General features: G+C 36.0%; 1 protein-coding gene across 1 annotated transcript in view; it reads left to right on the top strand.

Annotated features, from left to right (window-relative positions):
• Window positions 1-23374, top strand: part of CAPZA2 (capping actin protein of muscle Z-line subunit alpha 2) — a 29374-nt gene extending 6000 nt beyond the window's left edge. Inside the window, exons 2-10 of the mRNA XM_059473321.1 lie at window positions 7742-7805; window positions 9571-9622; window positions 10299-10362; window positions 10941-11147; window positions 12319-12398; window positions 15203-15281; window positions 18784-18855; window positions 21460-21522; window positions 22416-23374. Of these exons, the coding sequence (XP_059329304.1) occupies window positions 7742-7805; window positions 9571-9622; window positions 10299-10362; window positions 10941-11147; window positions 12319-12398; window positions 15203-15281; window positions 18784-18855; window positions 21460-21522; window positions 22416-22556 (822 nt within the window). The 3' untranslated portion in view covers window positions 22557-23374. The remainder of the gene's footprint in view (window positions 1-7741; window positions 7806-9570; window positions 9623-10298; window positions 10363-10940; window positions 11148-12318; window positions 12399-15202; window positions 15282-18783; window positions 18856-21459; window positions 21523-22415) is intronic.
• Window positions 23375-25264: the final 1890 nt, after the last annotated feature.

Raw genomic sequence — 25264 nt, 5'->3', positions numbered from 1 at the left:
AAACTTGGGCTTTGTAGTAGAAGAATACTTTGCAAATATGAACCAAGTACTTTTTAGCTTCCATTGGATACCACTTTGTAAAGACTGCTGAGAGAGTCTGCAGCTGAGGATCGTGTGTGTTGATGTCCCTGTAACAGGACATCTTGGGTTTTTGTGGGAGATGGCACTGTTGGTTTCTTTCTTTGTGAAGTCTTAGTTAGCCATTTCTTATACCATTTACTTCTCAAATAAAACTTAATGCTTTTGCTTTTTATTAAATGTAAAATTTTACTACTTTTTCAGTTTTCAGTGAATGACTTTTGCAAGGAAATAATTTTTTTAGGCTGCTTAACTGTTTTCTATCTGTTCTGTAAGCTTAGGTATGAAGTTTCTTGGCTACAATTGTATATATAATTATAAATAGTTGTATATATAATTATAAATAGTTGTATGTAAATATATACATTATACAATATATACATAAATAGCCGTGTATAAATATATATATAATAAAAGGTTTCCAATTTTATATGCTCAGGAGTAATAAGAATAACTACAGAATAACAGGGGGGAGATTTATCTGGTTTTTTTTTTTTATGGTTAATCTTGTGTGTTACTCAAATAACATCCTTTGCTTTCATATTCCTTTTTGCTATCTGTGTCTAGTGCAGTGACTTTCAGAAGTCCTGTTTTAAGTTTGGGGTTTTTTAAATCTTCTTAATATGATGTGGTGTGTAAAGTGATTTTAACATGGAGACTTTTATGATATTTAGCTCTTCTTCTGCTGAAAGGTCTCACAGTGAAGCATCCACCACCTTTCTGAGTGGTTATTTTTGTGAAAATAAATCTCATTATTGAAGTCAGGTCATCAGGTAGAAAGAATGCAGCTAAATTACCACGTTGTTGTGTAAGATGTGCTTTTTGCAGCTTTGTGAAGGGCTGGTACTGTTACATATTTTTAAATACTAGTGTATTAAAAATAATTGAGGAAAACACATGTTTTCCAGATGCAGTGTAGCTTTAGGCATTACAATTAAGGAAATGTCTGTTCAGTCAAAGCCATAGGTATGGAATGTGCCCCTCCTTTCCTGTGCCACAGAACCACATTTTTGCAGGGTTTTCCTTAGCTCTTCTGGAAGCAGAAGTGAATTGGATACTGCAGAGAATTTGCAGTTGAGCTCGGTAGGAAGGCAGTGGCAGCACTATGTTTGTATTCATTCCCTCTCTACCAGAGTTGCTGCCTTTGTTCCATGTTTGTGTGAGATGATGATGCATGTTTTGGGATGCTGTCCTGCTGTTTGAAGTTCTACCCATGGGTATGGTGAGGTTTCATGAGATGCTGTGAAGGCAGATTGCTGCTGACAGGGGGTAATTCCTTTCTCACAGTTTTGTTCTCGGAGCTTGTCCAGCTGTTTGAAGGCTTTTTTGCCTCACTAAACTGTCAGCAGCAGGAAGCAATGATAATTATTTAAAGCTCTTTTTTCGCTAAATTGATTATCTTCTTGCCACCTTCTAAAGCTGTTCTTTAGGTTGATCAATCTGCTTGTCTGAATACTCACAGAAGTAGATGAGTGCTGATGATACATAGGAGTTTGTAAAAATAGTGGTCTAGGGTCCTGGGAAGTATCTAACGTAAAGATTTAATGAGCAATTGGAGCCAGTACTACCAACTACTGGTTACATGTTCTTGAAACCCTGAAGGGTTTACAAAGTCAAGAACTATGTTGATGTTTGGATAGAGCATCAAGCATTGTATCCTACAGGTATTTGAACCTTAGACTGTGTTCCCTTATGTGTAATGTATGTCAATGGAAAATTCATTTTGAGTGATAGATGTCAAAACAGTTTTGCTTTTTAAGGAACAGCAAAGGTGCATATTGAAAAATGATGGTACATTACTCAAACTCAGAACTAAGTAAAACTAGGTGTTATGTCCAGTATCACTCCAGTGAGTACAAACTGTATCCCTTATTCTGAGTGTGACTTAGAGATCTTGAGAGAATTCAAACTTGCGTCATTTACCTGATGTCTCTGTTAATATTTATGAGACTATGAGCTAATTGTGAGAAAACCCTGTAGCCACCAGTAAATAGAGTTAAGTGGGTCACTAACCCATTTGTTGCAGATAGGTTTTTAACAAGAACTACACAGAAGGCATGACTGAGAACAGAGCTCTAGTCTCTTCTGTTCCTGGAGCTCCCTTCTGGATGTGATATCTCATAATCTTTTTTTTTGCCAAATAGATTTCTGTGAGTGGGAGATTTATTGTGTGTTGTAAGATAGCACGGGTACCCTCAGGAATCCTGAATGTAAATGCATGATGTACAATGCTTTGAGCCTGCTGTAACAGTGATAAAAGTAACTTTGGGAAGCTCTTTTCATTTCCCTGTGATTAGCAGCAAAGTTGTCTTTGAGTGGAAATTATTGTGGGAATCTTTTGCACATCCTCCATCTTCCTCCCCCTCCCAAATTTTCATGCATTTTCTTAGGTTAAAAGGGCTTTTAGTATCTATTTCACTATTTCATTTTTATTGCTGTGGAGCAGTGAACTTTAACCTGTTGGGAGTGTAGAGGAAGGGGCGGGTCTCGCTGCTGCAAAGAGTTCACAGCTGAATTTCTGAATTTGAAAGAAGGGATGTATAGGAAGGAGTAAGGCTGAGTGTATGGTTTCAGTCTCCTGTTTATCAGCATGTTTTTGCTGTGCAGCATGGATGCTGATTGAAGGAGTGAGCTGTCAGGGTTAAAACAAAACCATGCAAACAAAACCATGGAGTTAAAAGGAGCAAAGAAAAACGGAAGAGGGAGAGTTTTAATGTGCCTGCCTCTGCTGAAAGCTGCAGCTAGCAGAGTCGGAGGAGCGGGCTGCCGTGAGGTGACAGTGGCACTGCAGAGCCCGGCAGTGGGAGCGCATTCCTGCTCCCTGACCATATATAGGCACAGGCAGCGCTCAGGCTGGGCTGCTCCAGCCACCGGCGCTCCTCACGGGGCAGGAACAGGAAGAGTCATCTCGGGGCATTGCAAACCGCTATGTAGAACTTCTGAAAGATTGAATAAACTTCAGAATGCCTTGGGCTGCAAAAGATAGAGGAGTAGGATTTCTCTTATGTATCAGATGGGTATCATGCATTGAGAAAAATGAAATTGTGAAATAACGGCAGAAGTGTGGGAAAAAAATAGATTTAGCATAACTGCCACCATTCTGTACATTACTACATTGCTCTTTGCTTGTGAAGTCTGAAAACTGCAAATATTGTTGTAACTAAGTGTAGGAATTTGTTGATAGATCAGTTGTTTTAATCCCTAGCAGAATAAAGAATTAGGCATAATACCTAATGATTGTATTAATCACATACAACAATCCTGTCATTTTCTCTTTTGCTAAGCTTCTCTATAAATTTTTACCTTAATTGAAATAGTGTATAAAATCAATAAGCTTTGAGGTTTTCAGGTAGGTTTAATAAACTTTCAACTGATGTGATAAGGTAGCATTTGACTTGTGAAATTTGAGGTAGGTTTGATAAACTTCTAACTGATGTGATAGGTAGCATTTGACTTCACTTGAATTCTGAAAGTAAATCTTGCTAGCTCTTACCTACTGAGAGCAGACTTCAATTTAGGCAAGACTGTGAGTGGTGTAAATGTGAAAACTGGATAGAGTGGCTGCAGTGGGGAATGCTTCCCTTCTGTTTCAGAAGTCATTTTTATACTTTTTTTTTAACTTGCTGTCAGCTTCTGTATGATTTGTCCAAATTAATGCTCAAAACTGCACAAAGACACGATTCATAAAAACATGTGTAGATGGGGGTTTTTTGCATTCAAGAAATTTAATGTAGAAAACACATGGTTCCTTACACAGGTTTGGGGTAAAAGCTGTTTTTTGTAAACCACTGGTGATCAGATGTTCTGGATTAGTCTGAAGTTTATAATTTTTTGCTACTCTGAAGACTTGAAGCTGGAAACTAACTCAAATCTCCATCATTAAAACACTATCTTAAACTTTAGGTAGTGTTTTGGGAGTAACTGCAGTAATAAGTGGAGAAACTTCAGATATTTTATGTCTTCGAGTTTTCTAAAGAAAGACTCAACTGTAACAATTTTTGTTACTTGCTGATACATGTATAAGTACTCTGTGTAAAGGGGCAGTTCTCTTGAATGGAAAAAGGTTTTGTCATTTGAATTCATACAGTATTATGATGTTTCTGTTTTGCCTTGTGTAAATCAATTTTTAGAAGTCTCAATGCATTGAAAAATCAGCATTTATTGCAATTGTAATGCACCTGGTTTTCTTAACTATTTTCAGCAGCTACAACTTCCTATCTCAATTTAACTAAAGAGCAGTTTTGGTTTTTTGCCTGTCACTTTGTATTACAGGTTATGTGCATTTTTAATTTATCTTGTTTTAGTTGCCCATGAACATCATATTTTATATGGACTACCCCTTTGTTTTAATTGTGCTTCCCCAAGTGATAGCTGAGGCTTTTTGCTGCCAAAAGGGAGAGATCTTCATCTCATAGAGGTTCAGGGAAGTGCATTCATTTATCCTTCAGTGTCAGTCTGAAAAACAGAAACCTCCTTTAGAGCATGTATTTCTGGAAAAATTCAGTGGCAATAAATCTGTAACTGCTTTTCAGTTCTGATGTGTTAAGTGAGACTACTGGATTTAATTTTTTTATATGGGCTTCCTGTATGTATTAATTGGGGAAATAATGGCTTTATCAGATACTCATCACAGAGAAATTAATTCAGTTTAACTGCTGAAGGAAAGTAGATTACTTTTGAATTGGCTTCACAAAGGCAGGTGAGCAAAATACAAAGTGTCTTAGCTGACACACTCTCAACTTCTGAAAACGTTAAAATTTTTTTGCTTTTGTGAACATGAATATACTTTATACTTGATGAGGTATTAATTGCAAATTTGCATGATTGTTTATCTGTTCTATAAAATATTTCAGCTATGATGAATTTTCACACAAAAACTATCAGTGAGCAATTGAATTTACTTGTGAAATGTTTGTAAAAAGTAATGTCTAGGTTGGTCTGTAGTGATGACATCTGTTACATCTGGATGCCTTTGAATGAATGTTACTTATAGTGTAGCTAATCTGACTGATAAGAATAGTTCTTACTGATAGTGAAAAAAATAAGCAAAACCAGATTTATATTAGCAAAGCAGCTGAAAATGAGGTAGTGGTCTAGTTTTAGTATAGACCTAATGTCTCACTGTACAGGTGTTACCAGTTTAAAGCACGCGGTCATTCAGGCTGCAGTTTGGGCACCCACGTTTTGCTTCATTTTGCTTCTATAGCTGCTGCCTGCCCAAAACTGACGGACCTGTTATTTCACAACTCCAAATGTCCATAAGTCTTGTTTCTGTGCTTGCCCAGAGCTAACCTGGCCTTGGCAGGGGTAAGCAGTCCTGTTCACCTGAAGTCAAGGAATCAAGAAATGCTGTTCCTTCATCTTGAGCTGGGAGTCAGCCCAGTGATAGTCACGCTGAAATCACACAACTAAAAGCACAAGACTTGCTTTTCAGGGCTGATCCGTGACCCTGTTAATTGCTGTCATGGTTTAACCCCAGGCAAGCCACCAAGCCCCACACAGCCACTCAGTCACTGCCCCACCCGTGGGATCAGGGAGAGAATTGGAAGGGTAAAGTGGGAAAACTCATGGGTTAAGATAAAGACAGCTTAAGGAAAGCAAAAGGTGCGCATGCAAGCAGAGCTAAACTGGGAAATTATTCACTGTTTGCCATGGCCAGGCAGCTGTTCAGCCATCTCTAGGAGAACAGAGCCTCATCACATGTAATGGTGACTTGGGGAGTCAAATGCCATCATTCCAAAATCTCCACCCTTCCTCCTTCTTCCCCCACTTTATATACTGAGCATGATTTGATATGGTGTGGAAAATCCTTTGGTCAGTTGGGGTCACTTGTCCTGGCTGTGTCTCCTCCCAGCCTCCCATGCCCCCCCAGCTTCAAAGGAGACAGTCCAGGTTGCTTTAATAAGTAGCCATAGAAGAAAGTCCTCTTGCCTCTCTGCGTCTCCTTGGAAAAGAGTAAACTTTGTGGCATTCATCTCAGGATAATGCAAATTCATGTTTACATGGAAAGAGGAGTTCTGATGGTAGATATTTGAGGTAGCAGACAAAGGCTGTCTGCAATCCAAAGTGCAACATTTAGGTTAGAAAGTTTGCAACTGACAGCTTTTCCATTTCCATGATCCAGCTCTGAATGGCCATGTTCTGTTAGTGATCTGAAAGCTGCTGGGCTGGTCACATGGGATCTCATGAGGGTTCAGCACTGCTCATGAGGCAGCTAAGTGCTCTCCCGGGACACTTTAACTTGAACCACCTCTCCTGGAGACCTTTGTCTGAAATTTGGGCCCTGTTGAGAAGCAGGGGCCCAAACCCTGGCTGTATTCCTACCCTCAGCTGTAAAAGTTGTTTTCTCGTCAGTTTAAGAGCTCTAGCATGCTCAGACATTTCTTTAGTAGTTTCAAATACAAAGAAATGTGTAAATCTAATGCATTTTTTGTTATTTTTAGATATTTGTAATGAAATGTATGCTTCTCAGACTCCTTAATTTCAAACAGTGCTCCCAGGCACTGAATTTTCCAGCTCTTCATTCCATAGATACTTGATATAAGGTGTTGGAAAGGGAAACCCTGTTTCAAGTAATATCCTGTATTTGAATAGCAACAGCATATCGAGGATTCAAGAGAGCTTTAAGTGTCTGCTAAACTTGGATAACTGTAAAGGATAGGAACTTCTGCTAAGTTAAGTTAGGGAACCAATGTTTAGTTTGTTAGTTTTTATAATGGGTGCCTCTAACAGTGCAAGAGGGAAAAAGAATGAATCAAAGTGTGTCCACTAAGTGACATTCTGCAAGTAAGAATGTCACTTAGGGGAGAGGTTTAAAAGTTGTTTCACATTTAGAAAGTATTTTTGTGGGTGTTTTGCAAGCGAATGTGTGTGCAGCTGTGTAGTGAACCAGCTCAGGGACCTGGTCTGGAAAGAAAGAGCAATAACTTTCCTGATTTTGCTCATTGTGCTGTTGTACAAGGGCTTGTGCAAGCAGAAGGAGAGAGAAAGCCAGGGCAGGTGTGCATACTTTCAGTGAAAACACTGGCTTATGCTGTGTTTATTCTGCAAGAAGCTGTGGGTAAAGGCCATTAATTACTAATTAAGATATCAAGGGGTTTTTTAAGCTTTATTTGCTGGTACTGTGGTACTAACAGGTCTTAGGTAGGTGCAGGTAAAATTACAAACTTTGGTGTCTATGCAGTGTTTTTGAGATTAATCTGTCAGTGTGGACCTTTTGGAAAGTCCAGAACCATATGATATGTAGTAAAATTGGAAGAGAAGCTTTGAAGGTCAAATGCATCTTCATAATGGTTTTTGGCTCTCTTGGAATCTGTATTGATTCCCAGGCACCCATGGACTGGAAGCTGACATAGGTAGTGAATATATTGTTAATCATCTTTGTTGTATTCATCTTTTCCTGTTTGCCAGTAAAAGAAAACATGAATGACTCAATTTCCCCATCTCCTTCCATCACATACAATCTCTATTCTGTTTGAAAAGGTGGAGCTTTATAGTCTGTGTTCTTAATAAAGACCAAGTAGTTGAACTAATGTGAGCAAATATGTGAAACAATGGGAGTTGTACAATTGCATGTCTGGCTGTTAAAACTCCATAATGCATAACTGCTTTGAATAGCAATGAATGCAGCATATTCAACCACGTGATTGTTTTTGTATTTCAGGTGCGTATAGCAGCAAAATTCATAATTCATGCTCCTCCTGGGGAATTCAATGAGGTGTTCAATGGTGAGTATCTGGCTGCCCTGCCCTTTTCTTTAAGTTATCTATATCCAAAATTGCATGGCTGATTATTCTCCTGAATTTCATGTAGCTTCTATTGTAGCTTCCTTGCTATAAGGGCTGGTTTTGTAGCTGGGCATGATGAGCTTTGCAGTTACAAGACAGCTTGAAGTTTAAATGTAAAACAAGGGAAATACTACTTTTCTTTGTGATGTGAGAACAAGGTTTGTTTTGAATGAGTCATGAATTAACAGTTGCAAGGGTTTCTGTTTAGAAAACAGATACTCCTATTTTTCATCTTTGATAGACAATTTTATTTTTCAACAAAAATTAAACTAGCAGAAATTAAAATGGTCATTTTTTTTTAAAGAAGGAATATCATTACAAATATTTAACCTTGAATACACAAAAGACTACTGCCTAGTGCCAGTTGTGGAAAGAATATTAAATTTCTCCAAATATTTCTAACCTTTAAATTCTGGGCACACTCCATTTTACTGAGTGTATTGGTAAACTGAAAGGAAACTTTAAAATAAGCTTCTTTCAACTATTGTTGTCTAAACGTTACCTAAGATGTTATTTGTTTAAAAAAATTGTTGTTTGTCTGTCATCAAGATATTTGGGCATACATATAGTAGAAAAAGGCAGGCTTTATAGTTGTGGCTTACAAATGTTTCTATGAAGCTATTTAAGTAAAAAAATTAATTTGGTATACTAAACCTGTAGTCAGTGTCAGAGTGGAGAGAGCTTAAGTTTATTAAAGAATGCAATGCTTTTACAAGTACCTTGTTCTTAAGGTAAAGTTAAACTGTGGCCAGCTGATTATTATTTAAGATTAGTTAGTACTTAATTTTTGAAGTGAGCAGCTTACTAACTTAGCTTTCTGAAGATTATTAAAATTTCCTAGAGTAGTACTGCTTGTAGACTTCGTTGTTATGCTAATTCATAGCTGCAGCTACCTGCTCAATAACAGAGTACAATGTGTTTGAAAACACATAGTGAACACAAATGCCTGACCAGTGTTCAATGAGATTTAGGCTGCCTTCTTAAATAGACAGAGAAAGCTTTTCATTCCAATTCTGAAAATTGTGCATTTGGTTGGTTGGCTTTGAGTAGGGTTTTTTGAGTATGTGAGGTGCACAATAATACTAAATAATATTCAAACAGTGTCTGGTAAAGTCAAGTACATAAATAAGAAAATTGCTGCACAATAAATACGAAATAATTTTGAGGAGAGTTTTGATTTATTCTATATTCATATGTTTCTTGTATCATGGTAGAAAAAATGCTATGGTGGTGTATAATCCTCTGCCTAGTGAGTGTCATTTAGGAATGAGACTGAAAATGGTAGGGCTTAAAAACCAGTAAGTTCAATGCATACCAAATCAGTGTCATCAGAATACAGTAACAATAATATAGGTTGAGGGAGTTGGTAATATACTTTTTATAGGAAACTTGGTAGAATTCTGTGCTGTTCTCATTCAGAGCTTCTCAAAAAACTAGATTGACAGATTCCCAGAGCCTGTAGAATACAGCTTAAATCTTTGCCACATTGTCTTGGAAGAGATCCATTTCTATACTATTATTTTAATTTTATTCAGTGAAAATTATAAAATATGAAGCCATAAATTTACTACCTAGTAATCTCTGTGGGTATGGAGTAGTTTTTGGGGGTTTTTTTGTTGTTTTGTACAGTCTGTTGATACTTGTTATATGACTGAAAGAAGTTTCTGAGTTAACTGTACTTACATGTTGTAAATACTTCTTTCAGATGTTCGGTTGCTGCTTAATAATGACAATCTTCTCAGGGAAGGAGCAGCCCAGTAAGTACCAGATGTCACATACTCAGTTGCATAAAAACAAGATGTTTTTCAGTAGGACTTGCATAATCAGTAAGTGGTTCATTTAAAGATGTGTGCTTGGCAAGTAAAACCCTATTGTGTGTGTCGGGCATCTTTGATCAAGATTAAATTCTTGGCAGAGGAGAGATCTGTATTGTATCCTAATGATTAGAGCAACTTCATTTTCTGTTTCATGGTAGCTGTTACTTGAACATCTGTAAGATACTGCATCCTTAGACCCTACTTTTGTATCAGAACATTATGCTTGCTGTACTTTCATGCCAAAATTAGCTTCTTCTGTAAGAGTGGAGATATGTGGCTTAGTAGGTTGGATCTCTGTGGAATTTAAACTTTATCTGTTCTTCCAGTTTCTGTGGGTTACTGTAAAGCTTAGGCGTTTGTCTGCATCAGGTTACTTCTGAATGTAAATTATTGTAGCAGTTGGAATTTAATGTCTGTAATACGAGCACTAAAGTGATTCCAAGAATTTTGGCCCACTAGGTAAAGCATTAATATATTAAAGCATAATATATAATTAATTAATAATTTTTTAATGCATCATTGCCCAGATTCTTAGCTATTCTTTATATCCCTTAACTGCTGACAAGGAAAAAGATTGTGCTTGATGCAGGCTTTTGTTGGTTTTTTTCTCTTGTAGTGCATTTGCACAGTACAACTTGGACCAGTTTACTCCTGTAAAAATTGACGGTTACGACGAGCAGGTATGAATACAGTGAAATACTCGTGATCATTCTTAAACTGTTAAAGATGATCTGGTATTGCAACAGTTCTTGACAAGAAAATTAAAAGAAATGCATCTGCCCTACCAAAACACAGAGATTGTGCCCCTTCAGTAGTACCAGTACCAGTCCCATAAGTTAATCATTCAGGGGTATCTAAAGAGCTTGAAATGTTAGTCTGCAGTGTTGGCTGAATTCAGTGTTTGTAGCTGTAAAAACTATTTGCTCCATCATTAGTAGCAGAAGACACGAATTTCTGTCTTGCATGGTTTGTTGCAGTAAGGGCATAAGATTCAAGATATATTTTTCCGAGGCAGTGTATCATAATTGCTTTCTCCTCTCTTGCTTTATGCATATTTTGTTCAAAATTTTAAGTTTTAATGATTAAGCTCCCATTAAATGCAGGATATAATTAGATTTGGCATGGGATTTATTTTTTTTCACTGTATAGCAAATGTTACTAACTAATTTTAATGTCTTAAATGTTACCAACTAATGATTTAATACATCTTCTATGATATAAATATATATATAAATGAAATTTAAATTTCATAATACAGGTTTTGATAACAGAACATGGTGATTTGGGAAATGGAAAATTTCTGGATCCAAAGAACAAGATTTCTTTTAAATTTGATCACTTAAGAAAGGAGGCTACTGATCCTAGACCCCATGAAGTTGAAAATGCCATAGAGTCCTGGAGAAATTCAGTTGAAACAGCAATGAAAGCATATGTGAAGGAACATTATCCAAATGGTGTCTGCACAGTAAGTGCTAAATTACATAACCTCTGTACCAATATAGATAGTTATAAATTTTAAAAAGGAGCTATTTGTAAACCAGAAAGACAGACACTTTTGACTGTAAAGAATTTATTCCTGTTGGGGGTTCATGAGAAATGCAGGAAAGCTCAGAAATGTAATGTTTTATCTGTAGGATTATTAGTGAGTGGTTCCTGCAGGTCATAGTGAAGATTTGCCTCTGTATTTGAGCATTTTTATTTAAATTTCTTGATGCATTTAGACATTTTGTGGACTACTGCAGGTTGATCCTGCTGGTCTTTGTGGTCTGGCTGGTTGCTTAGAAGGGGGGGAAAATTCCATAAAATAGAAATGTCTACCTTGCCTTGATTTCCTGACAAAACTGTCTTAGTAAAGCAAACTAGTTTGTTCCATCATATCTCCTTTATATCCAAGTGCTGTATTCTTATTACCAGAATTGGTGGTTCTGATAGCTTCTTAAAATAAAACCTCTTAGTCTGGACTAAAATAGTATTTGCTTGCTGTTACAAGCCCTGTGACTATTTAAATCCTAGCAAACTGATCTATTGATAGCTGTTCTGTGCTTTATGTTGATGTGACAGAAAAATTAACTGGGGGGGGGGGGGAAGTAAATCAGCTGCTGAATTAACAAGTTGAATTGGATTCCCAGGCAGTCAGATGAGTTCCATTTCCTATAAAGGAAACCAGATTGGATAATTGGATAATTCTTAAATTATCTCAGATAATTTAAAGGGGGGATAAAGCAGAAAAGAGGACCAAACCCCACCCTTTTTGCTATTCTGTACAGGTTTAAATTGTCATATAGTTGGTAGAATAACTGGTGTTGGAAACCCAGCTGGTAACAAATGTATATTGTCTCAGTAGTCACTGTTATAGGCTTAGAATTCCTGTAGTGGTAGAAAAAGGAGTTCACAATATATAAAATTTAGTTAGGATGGTTGGCCATCAGGTTTTTAAATCTTAGATATTTTCTGCATTGTAATAAATACTTTATTGTTTCATGTTCAGAATATTATGTATAACCATAATGGTTAGAAAATGAAATTTTAGTTTATGTAGCAATAGTAGAAACAGATATCTAAGCAGCTTGACCAAGGTCTGCTCAAACTTTGACTGTTCTTTTTTTTGCTTCTTTTTTTTTTTTTTCCTGATTAAGGTGTATGGTAAAACAATTGATGGGCAGCAAACCATTATTGCATGCATAGAGAGCCATCAGTTTCAAGCAAAAAATTTTTGGTAAGTTTCTGTATGGATCCACAGACAGTAAGATACAACAAACTGAATTCAGCAAACTGAATAAGTGCCATTACACTGATAACACTTAGTTCAGAGAAGAAGGTGGATGCATATCTTGGTTGGGACCCTTCTTCTCCACTACTCCCAAGTTTTTCTGCTAAAACTGTAGAAATCTCTTCCTTTGTGGTAAGTAAAATGGCAGACTGTGTACCCACATCTCCTTTGTAGAAGTTTGCAAAATTCCATATTACACATATGACATACATGATTAATTTTCCTGTTTATCACACTGACACCAATGCTCATGGCTGGCTTCCCTAATACAGTTGCTTTGGCTTGATTTGCTTCCTTTTTGATTGATAGGATAAGAACAGCTCCTTCTAGTTTGAATTTCTCAGAGAAAGGAAGTGACCAAAAATCACTTTACAGTGGGACTTAAGTGATCAGTTTTGATCACTTAGACAGATAAAGGTGATTTTGGATGAAATAAAATCTTACAAACTGCAGGTTTTTTTTTTTTTCCTGGACTTGGTTCAATGATGTTTTCCACAGTCTGGAGTGAACTTTGGATAGCTCCATACAGGAAACTGTCCAGAGTTGACATCAAATATCACAGTATCAGGAATAGGTTAAGGATGTTAAATCCTAAAGATAGCTTATATATGCAGTTGTCAGAAGAAAAGTTTTTCATTATTTGGTTTGCTTTTTGCATTTGCTTGCAATTTTTATTAGTAATCCCACAGGTAATAAATGGAAGTACAGAAATCTTTGGGTTTTGATTCTGAAGGTGGATATTACATTTCCATAGTAATTTCAGCACGTGTATGTATCAGTTATTTGCCCAGTACACTGATTTTTATTGAGTTTGCATAGATAATAATTATTTTTTCTTACTAACATACACTTGACTAGTTAAGTCTGCATGTTTTCCATCAATATTAGAAGTAACTTGAAATAACACTGGTTTACTTTTTAGTTTGGACATATGAATGAATTTTGATATTCCAAATAATTAATTTTATAGTCTTTTAAGAAGAGGAACAGATATTCAGCAACCTTTTATAGAAGGAGAAAATTTTTCTTGAAAGTTTTCTTTATTAAAGTTATGATTGAGCATCTATGGGTAAATATTGACCATGTTTTTAAGAGCTTTTCAGGGGTAGTCAGACTGTAGTGCTTGTTCTTAGCAAGTTGCAATAAATGCATATTGATTTGGGAGATTTAGAGATGGAGGAATGGATTCCAAGTTAACCAGATTCCTCAGTTATCCAGCTGTAGGGCTGGTTATCCAGCCCAAGCCACAGCCAGTACTTATTTCCAAGGTGTTCCAGCTTTTTGGGCATTTGCAAGTCTGTCGTCTTACTATGGGAGTAAGTTTGTTGGGTGATAGAAAATCAATATACACCAAAGAAAAATACTTTCTGATTATTTGAAATACTATCAATGTAGTGGGATAAATGGCTTATTAAAGAAAGAAGAGGAAAGTTAATCTCTTACAAAACATTCTAAGTCAGGCAAGCTAAATAAAGAAATTATGTTGTTTTTACCTTAGAGCATTTCCTACAGAAAAATCCTTCTGAACTTGAATTTTTTCTTTTTTTTTTTCTAATAACAACTTAATAAAAATTATATCCCAGAGTGGAAACAACTGTGGTCATGTTAACTTCAAGGGGCCACAGACTGACTGAGAAGCAAACAAATCTGTTAGCTAGCCATTGTGTCCCTGGCATTCAAAAACTAGAATTGTACCTGAGGTGTAATCCAGCACATAAGCTTTCTCATAATCAGTGGGTCAGTCTATAAGGCTACTAGTAGTATTAGTGTCACTAAGTTGGGCAGCCCTTTCAGTTTTCTTAGCAATGCCAACAAGCTTCTGAATTGTCTTAGTCTGTATTTTCAGTGATAATTTGGATATTGTCTGAAATAATAACCAATGCCTTTATAGCTGAGTTACCATTGTTACTGTGTCATTATGTAGATTTGCTTTATATTTTATATCTTTCTCTCCCCTTGTTGAATGTACTGGAATCTACACCTAACATTAGCACCATTGGAACACCTAGTAGCAACTTTCTTTCCTTCTTTAAGTGCAAACACAAGACAAATCATGGACTGCTGCAGTGCTTTCTTAATTCTGCTCTGTAGTACTAACCTTCTAATCCACTAATCTCATTGTTAAATAAGATGATGTCTAGTCTACAGGAAAGAAATCAGGTGAAACTACTCCCCATACTGTTTTCCTGGTGTTTGAAACTCCCTTAAGGCATTTTGGCAAGGATCCTGAATTTGAAAGGAAACTAGAAGGAAATAGTTGTCCTGGAAGGGAAATGCTGAAAAGCTGAAAGGCCTAGTTATAGTTAAACACAGCAGAAAGTCTTGCTACTTTAATATTCCTTCCATTCAAAATTTTGATAGCCTGAGGTGAAGTGTGGCTTTGGCTGATCTAGCAAAACATCCAGGTCCTAGAGACAAAATATTTTCTGTGTGTGCCTAACTAATGCTACGGGAGAGAAAGAACATTGGAGGCTTTAGGTATTTTCAGAAGTTAAGTCCTCCTGTTAAAAGGTCCTTAATAATAAATCTCCTTGGTCCACATTGAAAACTGAGGTTAAATGTTTTGGGAAACAGTTCTGTTCTGGTCATGACTGATTATGATGCTAAATCTTTAGGGGAAAACTTTCGGCATGTGTAGTTGCACTGCAAATTTCATTCTGTGGTTTCCTTTCACTATCAGTTATATGTTGGGATTTTTTTTTCATAACCAGTGGGGTGACATCCAATTTCTGTTTTACTGTTTTTTTAAGGAATGGCCGTTGGAGGTCAGAGTGGAAGTTTACAATCACGCCTTCAACCACTCAAGTGGCTGGCATCTTGAAAATTCAGGTATGCTTATCTCAAACTGTGTCCTGAGCCACAAAGTCTCCAGTCATTATCAAGGGAGACTCAGGCCAGTGTATCAAATATGTTAAGGGAAAATGGGGACACAATAAGCAAGGCAGCAATGCTCATTCACTTAAGTGTTAGTGACTTAATTTGCATATTTATCTAATCCTTAAAACATAAAATGTGTGTTTAATGTAATGATTCAGAGGACTTGAGAATGTGTATTCACCTCAGGTAGGCATATGTGTCTTTGGTTTCCTATTGAATTCACAGTGAGACAAGCCCTTCCTGACGGTAGGCCTGTTCTGAAGTAGAATTTTTTTTTTCATTTTAATTGATTGTGGGGCTTTTCTAATGTTGTCGTATTGTTCAGAAAGGTGGAAACCTTTCGTTTCACCAATTCCACCATCAGAAATTTTTGAATCTGTGTATTCTTCATGCAGAATTTGGCTTTCCTGTTGGCTTTAGGGCATTCAGAAAGGAGGAATTCCAAGCAGGCAGAAGTTCTGAGACCAGTGGAAGTCTGACTGTCATGTGGTAGGCAGGGAGACTTGACTTTCTGGATTGGTTCCCTGGAATGTGTACACATACATTGCAGCAGTTTATTGAAACACTTCTGGGATCAGGGACTAGAAACTTAGTGCAGTCTGACTTTCTGTGTAGTACCTTTTTGGGTTGGTTTTGATTTTTTGTTTTTGCTTCACAATAAAGTCAAGTTTCTTTTTCTTGCTGCTTTTGTGCCCCCATGAGTTTTGCCTGTCCGTACTGCTCAGTGATGACTGCAGAAGGAACATGCAAAGGAATGTTTTTCTAGCCTGAGGCTAGGATGTTATTTTAGGATGTGGTAGCTGTATTTACATTCACCCAAGCAAGGGGACCCTGAATCTGTTTTCCCATGCTGGTGCCAACATTTGGAATGATAGTCAAAATGTGAACAGCCATTATTATATTGTCAGATCCCAATGGTCATGGTAAGCAGCACTTAAAGTAACTTACAGTCTTCCCAAGTTTTCTTTGTCACTTAAATCCAACTTGCTGCAAAGCAGGCATTTTTTCCACAGCATGCTCTTTTGGTTAATGTCTTAAGAGGGTTTCCAGAACAAGGAAGCAGGTGTCCACTTAATTCTTGGAAAGGTTAGGGCAGCAGCCAAAGTAATAGTCTGAACGGGGAATTCATTCAGGTTCAACGTTTCCATTTGGGCACCAGATGTTTTTGTCTTTTAGTACTATTTCACATAATTAATCAAGTCATTATTTATATTCATTAAAATCTGTGTTCTGGAGAGTGATGAAAAATTCTCCTTTTTTGCTTGTGTAGTAACTACTTGTTTCACCAAGGAATTTTGAAATCTGTTTTAAATTTTTAGAAGTTGTGTACAGTTTCTTCAATGTATGTGAGAATGCTCTCTCTTCATGTCACAAAACAAACAAATTTAAAAATCACTTTAATTTTTTCTATTTAAGGAGCAAAATATTTTTCTAGAAAGTGAAGTCTCTACAGCATTAGTATAATTTTAGAGTACTGGAATTTCAGTGTTGTTTGCAAAATCTTTGACAGCAATACACTATTGCTCTGTTTCTGATAAGACCTTTTATTAATAAGTTGAGAGAAATTGCAGCATCACGTGCTATCTTCAGATGTCTTCAGTATTTTTAAGATCACTTCCACAATTTCTTCCCTTTTTTTGTAAATTCTGTTAATACTCATGTAGGAGATTGTCAATTGTCACAACCTCTTGTGTTTAATTTTCTTTAATTATATATAAGGGCAAAAGCAAAGGCATAGCCTTTTACTAAAACTAAGTCCCTGTGGCATTTAACATGCTCCAACTGTGCATGGAAAACAATAAGTGTACTGCTTACTAATTTTATCTCTTAGATAATTTGTTATTCTCATCCCTCCTTAGTTAACCTTTCCAAGAGGTTCTGTTCATAAACATCCTCCTTCTTGTAGTCTTCTGAACCCAGACCTAGCATTCTAGAAGGATGTCAGCAGTGAGGTATAGTACAGAACAGTTACTTCTTGTATTTTGTTTAAGATATAACACATCCCAGAATTAGATTTGACTCTCCATCTCTGCTAAGCTTTTAGGTCTGAGTGTTTGCCAAGAATGGGACTCAGTTACCCAGATAAGATGTTTGTGCTGGTCTTGGCCTCAGAGCACAGGGGAGGTTTGGGCTCATGGAGAAGGGGGAACACTTACATTTCTTTGGGTTCTGCTGCTTCATTGGGAGTTCTTAGAATTGTGCACTGAGTAAGCACTTCTTATATTTTAGGAAATGAATTGAAAAAGGCTGGCAGAGGTCTTACCCAGCAGCATTTAATATGAAAAGAAACTTCTTCTATGGTTAGGTTAATACCTTTTGTTGCAAAATAAGTATTTGACAATTAGCAAAATAATAATTTAAAATGAATCACAGGAAATAATATTTTACTCCTATAGGAAACTTTTCCTTAGCTGTCTCTTACTGTGTGTCATGTTTTTTCTGTTATTTATAAAGTTGAGGGTCTTTTGCATATATGATCGTAATGCATAGGAAATTATACTGTTTTGTATTAATCTCAAAAGTGTGTTATGTTGTCTAACAGGGTGAGACACAAATGTTTCATTTTCTCATAACATTTGCTATGTTGACTATCTTGTCTTTGTCAAACTTGTAAAAAATCTTCAAAGATGCTTATTTAAATGTCAATGACCTGCATAGCTTTGATACCAATTATTGTTAATGATCACATGTAGTTTTATATATGCTTCCTGATTTTTAAGTTTTCCAACAGTTTTATTAGGAACTAAACCTTTTCATATCTGTCCCAGCTGTATTTAAAAGAACTAAAGTTAGCTTGGGTGGAGTTTTAGTGTTCTGCAAAATAATCAAGGAAGGTGTCCTGTAGATACAGCATTTCAAGCATAAATAATTTCAATCTGCTTTGCTATCTAACACTGGGAACTGCTTTATGTAGATAAATACCAGCATTTGTTATGAGACATTATCTAATAGAGGAAAATATCAAACCCAGACAGACCTAGAAAGGGAAGCTTAACATTGCACTGTCCCTAGAAAACAGGGACAATTTGGGGAAGCAGAATATCTTCCCAGTATCCTGATAGCTTCATAAAACCATTATAATTTTAAATATATCTTCACTATATAGAGTGGTCTAGTCCATTCATTTCAAGCGTTTCTAGTAAGGTCACATAAGTAAGGTGTTGTCATCTTCATGATGTTAACCAAAACCTAAACTTCTTTGCTTGAAATATTTCTTAAGGCACATCGACTCAAATTACGTTTCCAGACTAGCCTGTTCAGTATTCCCCCTCAAAACCAGTAAATTCTACATTGTTTTGTTTTTCCTTTTTGCTTTTGTTCTGTAGCATTCTGTATGTGGTTTTGACTAATTTGTATAGGTTTCTTACTATGATAAATAACACAACACTTTGATTTTCCTGCATGTTGTTGATTCCTAAACTTGATATGAGGTTCTTTGTTTAATTTTCTGTAGGTTCACTATTATGAAGATGGTAATGTTCAGCTGGTGAGCCATAAAGACATACAAGATTCTCTAACAGTGTCTGTAAGTGACCTTTAAGGACCTTAGTGGGTATATTGAAGTGATTTTTTAAATTTTAAAATGAATGCAAGGTTATGAAAAGCTCAGAGAAAGAAAGTTTAGATAAGTTTGTTCTTCTACATGTATGGGAATTAGTGTTCAAATTTACAGATATTTTATATGTAATATTTACTACTTCTACCTAACATGTAGCTAGCATTTAAAAAAAAATCAATGCATATGGCTTATATAAGCTATATTAACTTTGATTTTAAAGCTTTAATTAGCTTGTCAGTCTTCCTGCACTTCTGCTGTATTTAAACTTCAGTCTGCAGAATGACCTATAGAATTAATTTTTGAATATGAAGTAGGTTTGAGTTAAAACAATTGACTTTAGTTGTACATTGTAGGAGATTGCCTCCTTTGCTCACTGGATGAAGACAAGTATGCTAAAATAGTAAACAAATGGTACCAATTGAGAAGCAATAGCTTCTTCAAGGGATTCTCCCTTCGTTTTCTCTGTCTGTAACTGGTCCTGACAGTGCAGCTTTTTTTGCTCTGTACAAAAAGCCCTTTCAGAAATGGTTCAACTTGAGAACCATAACACACTTCTTATTTAAAGCATAATTTTTTTCAACTTCTTGCCAAATGGATTAATACAGTAATGAGGAGCAAAAAATAGAAATAAAAATTGTTAAATTGTTTGGAAATAGTACCAGATGTATCTTTTAAGGATTGATAATGTGCCACCATTAACAGCTACTTCTTCTGAAATAATGTCTATAATGGCCTTTATAAACGGCAAGATTTTCTGTTGGAGTGTTTTTTAATAAAATTTAAGACATTGAGGTTAAGCTGGCAAAGAGAAATTGTAAAAGTGAACAGAAGAAGTATTTTTATGATAACAACTAGCACTGGCCAATTTGGCTCAATAGCTCAATTCATCAATAAAGAACATTGTTTGTTAATATAAAGGAAGGCTTGTTGGCTTTTTAGTTGCAATAGCACCAGAAAAAATGGGGGAATGTGGTGCCAACTGATAACACTTCTGGAGCTGTAGATATAAAATTACTTCTGACTCCTTGAAGCAAAGGGATCTATTTAGTGTTTCACTCAAATAAGAGTTGCTTCAGGGAACTCTTGCAGTTCTCCTGTCAATAGGTTTTGCCTCACTTACTGTTGGGAAGAAACCTAATCCTGCTTTGCAATTCAATAAAGCAGCAGGCCAATGAGTAGGAAAACATCTTTTACATAACTTAGCTAAAACAAAAGCAAGTATGCTGCTGGTTACCAATTTTTAACCTTGGCTGTGAGCTTCATAGAGGGCAGAGGCTGTACAAGTTCTTATTTCACAGAGAAGAAATGGTGGGTAGATTAAAAGGACCCTCAATGACTCCTTTTTTGTTGTTTTTCAGAGAATCCATTTAAAAACCATTAACAGGCACAACAGAAATAAATTACTGAAGAGTTCTCTTGTTGTTAGAGCTGTGAATAATTTTGCTGAAGGTTATTTTCTTATCCCTTGTTTTCCTCTGAGACAAATAAGACCTCATACCTCTGAATTTTTCCTTTCATTCGCAGAGCCTTTGAAAGCATTTCCTCAGTTCACTGAAAAGTCAAAACCTTTTCATTTGTTCATCTGCTTGCTCTCTGCCTCCTCCTTCGTATCTTCTGCTGTGTCCAAGAGCACTTTCACATCTGTTAGATGCAGTTTCACTGACACTTCCAACCAGTTATGGTTGAAGTTGTCAGAGTTTTATCCAATCTTCGCTTTTGCAGGAATGAGGGATTACATGGTACAAGAGCACTCCTAACTTTCAACAGCTTCTGCAAAAGCAGTCTTAGGAATGTTTCCAATGCTAATTGCAAGTTTGGAAATTCCTGAACCCTCATTTTCTGCTGGAGACTTCTTTTCAGCACTTCAGGAAACACCTCCAGATTGACTGATGGGGCATATTCTATTTTTTTAAAAAAACACACACTTGCATCTTTAAACAGTTTCTTTTCTGACCTCATCCTTGTCAGTCATGATGAAATTTGCACCCTCATTTTTGCAAGATGTATTTGGGGATGATTTTTACTCATTTTTGCAAGATGTATTTGGGGATGATTTTGGAATACTAGATACGTAAAGTCTAGTGTTTTTCTCAGCTTAGTCTCCAGATTCAAAATGTTTAGTGGTAAACAAATCTGTTTTGGTTTCTTGGTTATATTCTACTATAACTTCTGGGCTAGATGTTCTTGAAGTTTTCTTGAATTTGTACTGGAAATGTAGCATTGATAATGTTGTTATCCGTACTTGGCATGTTTTTAGGGGCTTGGGTGGGCACTGTAATTTTTCCAAATGCTGTTCTGAATGTCTTTTTATCACACCATAGAATTCTTAATCAAAATATGTTAATGACCTTCATGGCATTCTTTATACTTGTTGCACTTTGATTTTATTTTTCTAACATCGTCATTGTCATCATCATATGGGATATTCCTTTTGGATGAATGGTCAGTTTTGGTTTAGCCGCTGAATGGTCAAGTGTTCTCATCTAGTCTACCTGGCATCACTCCTAACTATAGGAAAAACATAATCCAACTGATCCTACCTCAGATCTAATTCAAATGTTTTTTTCCTAGAATGAAGCCCAGACAGCGAAGGAATTTATAAAAATTGTGGAGGCTGCAGAAAATGAATATCAGGTATGTTGAAAGAAATACTGTATTCTTACTCATATTTTTAGCATTACCATATACTAACCAAAGGTTCTATTCTATAACCAGCAAGGTAATGCAGTTCCATATAAATAGATTACATGCTGCTAATTCTGTCTTGCATTTTCCCACCTTGTGGTGGTTGTGCTCACCTGCCTAACATTGCAACAGAAGTAAGCTTTTGAGAACAGAAAAGGTCCTTGCATGATTAAGTGTCAGCAATTCTGATGTCATGAAACATTAGTGCATTCCCTAAGTGGAATTTTTGTACAGATTCTGTTCAGAGGCTACTCTGTTAAGACAGCTTTGCTAAATATTACTGTAGGCATTACCTCTTTCAATTAGTCATTTCAAAGTCAGAAAAGTATAACTGTTCTGGATACCCTCTGCTGAAGTGGATACATGTTCATTCAGGCTTTGAACATAAGGTAAATTTCAGACACTGTGTTGTCAGTTTGAAAGAAATACTCTTTAATAAAAAGTTTTGAAGTATCTATAGTATGCATTATATTCAAGTTCAGATAATGTTGTGGACTGACTTTAGCATCCTCACAGGAAAAACATTTCTGTCCGGAATTAATGATGTATGAGCTAACTCTGTTCAGCATTTTATTCGTATTGCTGATTAACCACACTATGGTTTGCTGAAACACCTTGGCTATGGCCAGGTTTATTACAAGTCTCACCAATTTTCTTCTCACAGCTCTGAGACATAGTCTCAATCTATATCTAGCAGCTTTTCTTCGTTAAATGTTATTTCAACTCAGCATGTTGTCATTAGGCCTGTGTAGGGAGTAGCAGGCCACTGAGTCCTAGAATGTTGATGTGGCATCCTAGCTGTGTTTTTGACGTGTCTGTTTTGCATGACTTTGTGTTGGCAGACTGCTATCAGTGAGAACTACCAGACTATGTCGGACACTACTTTCAAGGCCTTACGTCGACAGTTGCCAGTAACCCGCACCAAGATTGACTGGAACAAGATCCTTAGCTATAAAATTGGAAAAGAGATGCAGAATGCTTAAAGTGAACATTGCATGACTGGATCATTTTAGTGTCCTTGTATACAAATAAAAATTATTACAAAAAATATTTGGAACTGTCAAATCACCCAGTCAGCATGGGCTTTTGCCATTGAAAATCACTGTAAGTAGTTTGGTTAGAGCACAAAGCTTAGCTAATTGACTTCTTTTCTTTTTCCTTCCTTTCAGAGGGTTGCAGCTTCACTATAGCTGAATATCTTGCTTTAGAGTTTCCGTTGTACCTTTATTTTTTTATAATGAAGAGACCATGCCTTTAGTTTTCAATTACACATTAAGAACAGTTGGAAAAAATATTTTTGCATATGATAACCCTTCCTCTTGCTTTAATGTGAAATGGACAACTTGCAGAATTTGCTGGATTCCTTGTGGAGATCAGTAACATGCATTTCTAGGTCAAAGTCGAGTTTGCCATCGGTGCTGTTTTTGAAATGATCTGTCCTTTCATTGTATGTAAAATTGGGAAAAGCATTTTCTGTATCATTTAAACCTAGAAGACATACATTAGCCCCATAGTAGCTAATTATTTTTTTTAAAGAAAAGGCCAAGGTCTAAAGCTGTTTAAAGGTTTTGAAGTTAAATAAAAGTACTTACTCCAGAAATGCATTTAATGCTTTGTTCTGACAATTATGAGCTCGAACTCCATCTGCCCTCCAGGGTTTTTTATCATAAAGCTACAAATGTATTATAACAAGGCATATTGTAATATATATAATCCTGTACTCATTACCGTCTGTTTATTTTTTCTTGGATTGAAATGTACTAAAATTCAATGTGACATTAAAATGCAAATTTTCTATTTATTTGAGTATCAGATTGCTTCCTGATATAGCCTATTTTGGTGTTTCTAAATGTTTTTAAAATTCTGCTTGAAACAGCCACAAACTTGTATATTTAGGGATTGTAATATCATTATCATTTTCATCTGCATTGAAAAAACTTCTGTATATGGAAGTCTGCTTTAAACAGGCATATTTTAGCTTCATATTGGCTACAGAGGATAGAAGAAATTCCAAGACCAAAAATTAATACATTTGTTTAGAGTATTCTTTCTCTATCTCATTTTGAAAATGGATGTCAGATATCTAAAAACACAGACTTCATTACAAACGCTGTGTAACACTTCCACGAAATGCATAGATTTCATTTTTAATTGGATAAAAACTTGTTTTACAATATGCTACCTACTCATATGCTCGTAAATAAAAATTAAACAGCTTTTTTATTTTTTAGAAGGCAGGTGTTTATGCACACTCCTAAACCGTTAAAGCTTACACAAATATTTTATGTGTTTGTTTACAGCATGGTCTCATTACCTTAAATTTTCAAGTTACAGCATAGCAAGAGTCTAGACTTGTACTGAGTATAAAAATGTACATATGAAGTAGTTTGTTGTTTGAATTTTAATAGCAATATCCCAGTATTCTATTCTTCAGTGGTCTCTTACACAGAGGTGTAGAAGTTCTATAGAAGAAACTGCTGCTACTTTACAGTACTGAGCTGTATAGTAGAAGAGTGGGATGTGTTCCACCACAGTCTTCCTGGATAGTTGCCCTCTCAATTGTCTTTGTAGTTCAGCTCCTGAGCCATGTTGTTCTTTTCAAATTAGCTCATAAAAGCTGCATGTGAGATAATAACAAATGCTGAGTCACTGTCAAGTCAGTCTGTCAGTCTTAACCAAGATCTAAATACAAACACTATTGAAGGATTTCTTCCAACATATATAAGAACAAGGTAAATAAAGGCAGTGAATGGACAGTTAGGGGAATTGTTAATGGGCAACAACGGTGCAAATAACTTTTCTAGCAGTTTAGAATGTTGCAAATTACCAGAATCAGCACTGACTAAAAGTCAGAATGCTATTTTTCTTACCTGAAATAAAGAGCTAGTTTTAAATATATTCCAAATAAAGAGGTATTTTACTGTGAAGTACTCTATTACTGTATTTCCCTCTCTGTTTGTTCAGTCTTGTGATAGTCTTAATTCTTTATCTTGAAAGAATTGCTTCCTTCAGGTTCAATTCTACCAATTGGATAACATAAGTAAATCTGTGTTACTTATGTTTTTTCTTGTGTTAATTTTTAGTCTGTGAGACAACTTTACACCTTGACTATCAAATTTATTAAGTTATAGCTTCAATAAAGCCATTTGTAAGTAAATCAACTATTCTGTTACTTTTCAAAATGGTGTGCCGTATCATATTTAGGAGTAATGACTCCTGAGATGAAGCTGACCTGACTATCAGCTGAACCACATGGCACAATTGGAGTTCTTGATTTCTAGCAAAGTTTTGGATGTCACTTGCACTTTTTTTTTGTTTTGTTTCTATCCCTACCACTTCTAAATTGGAGAATTTTAGAGCTTGCTTGGTAGGCTTTAGGGTATTTTCTGTAGGTAAAGCACTTTCTCTGAGAAATTTTGCTGTGGCAATTGTCTTAATGTGAACTACTATTTGTTTATATTCTATTTTTAAATATAAAGACAAGCTTTGTATTGTTGAATCTTGATGTAATAGACATTATGGCTTGTAAAATGGACTTGTAAAATGCTTGTGGTTTTGAAGTGTATTACATCTTATGTATCTTAGTGCCCCTCTACATTAAGGAGTTTTTAACTTCTGCAAGTAAGCAGCTGTTTTTTGCAAACATCTGCAACAGGAGTGGCAGTTCTGTTTTCAGGTTTTTCTGAGCAGC

The sequence above is a fragment of the Ammospiza nelsoni genome, chromosome 5 (assembly GCF_027579445.1).
Source record: "Ammospiza nelsoni isolate bAmmNel1 chromosome 5, bAmmNel1.pri, whole genome shotgun sequence".
In the NCBI taxonomy this organism is placed as follows: domain Eukaryota; kingdom Metazoa; phylum Chordata; class Aves; order Passeriformes; family Passerellidae; genus Ammospiza; species Ammospiza nelsoni.
The sequence above is the reverse complement of the archived record's forward strand: the minus strand, read 5'-3'. Positions and strand labels throughout refer to the sequence as shown.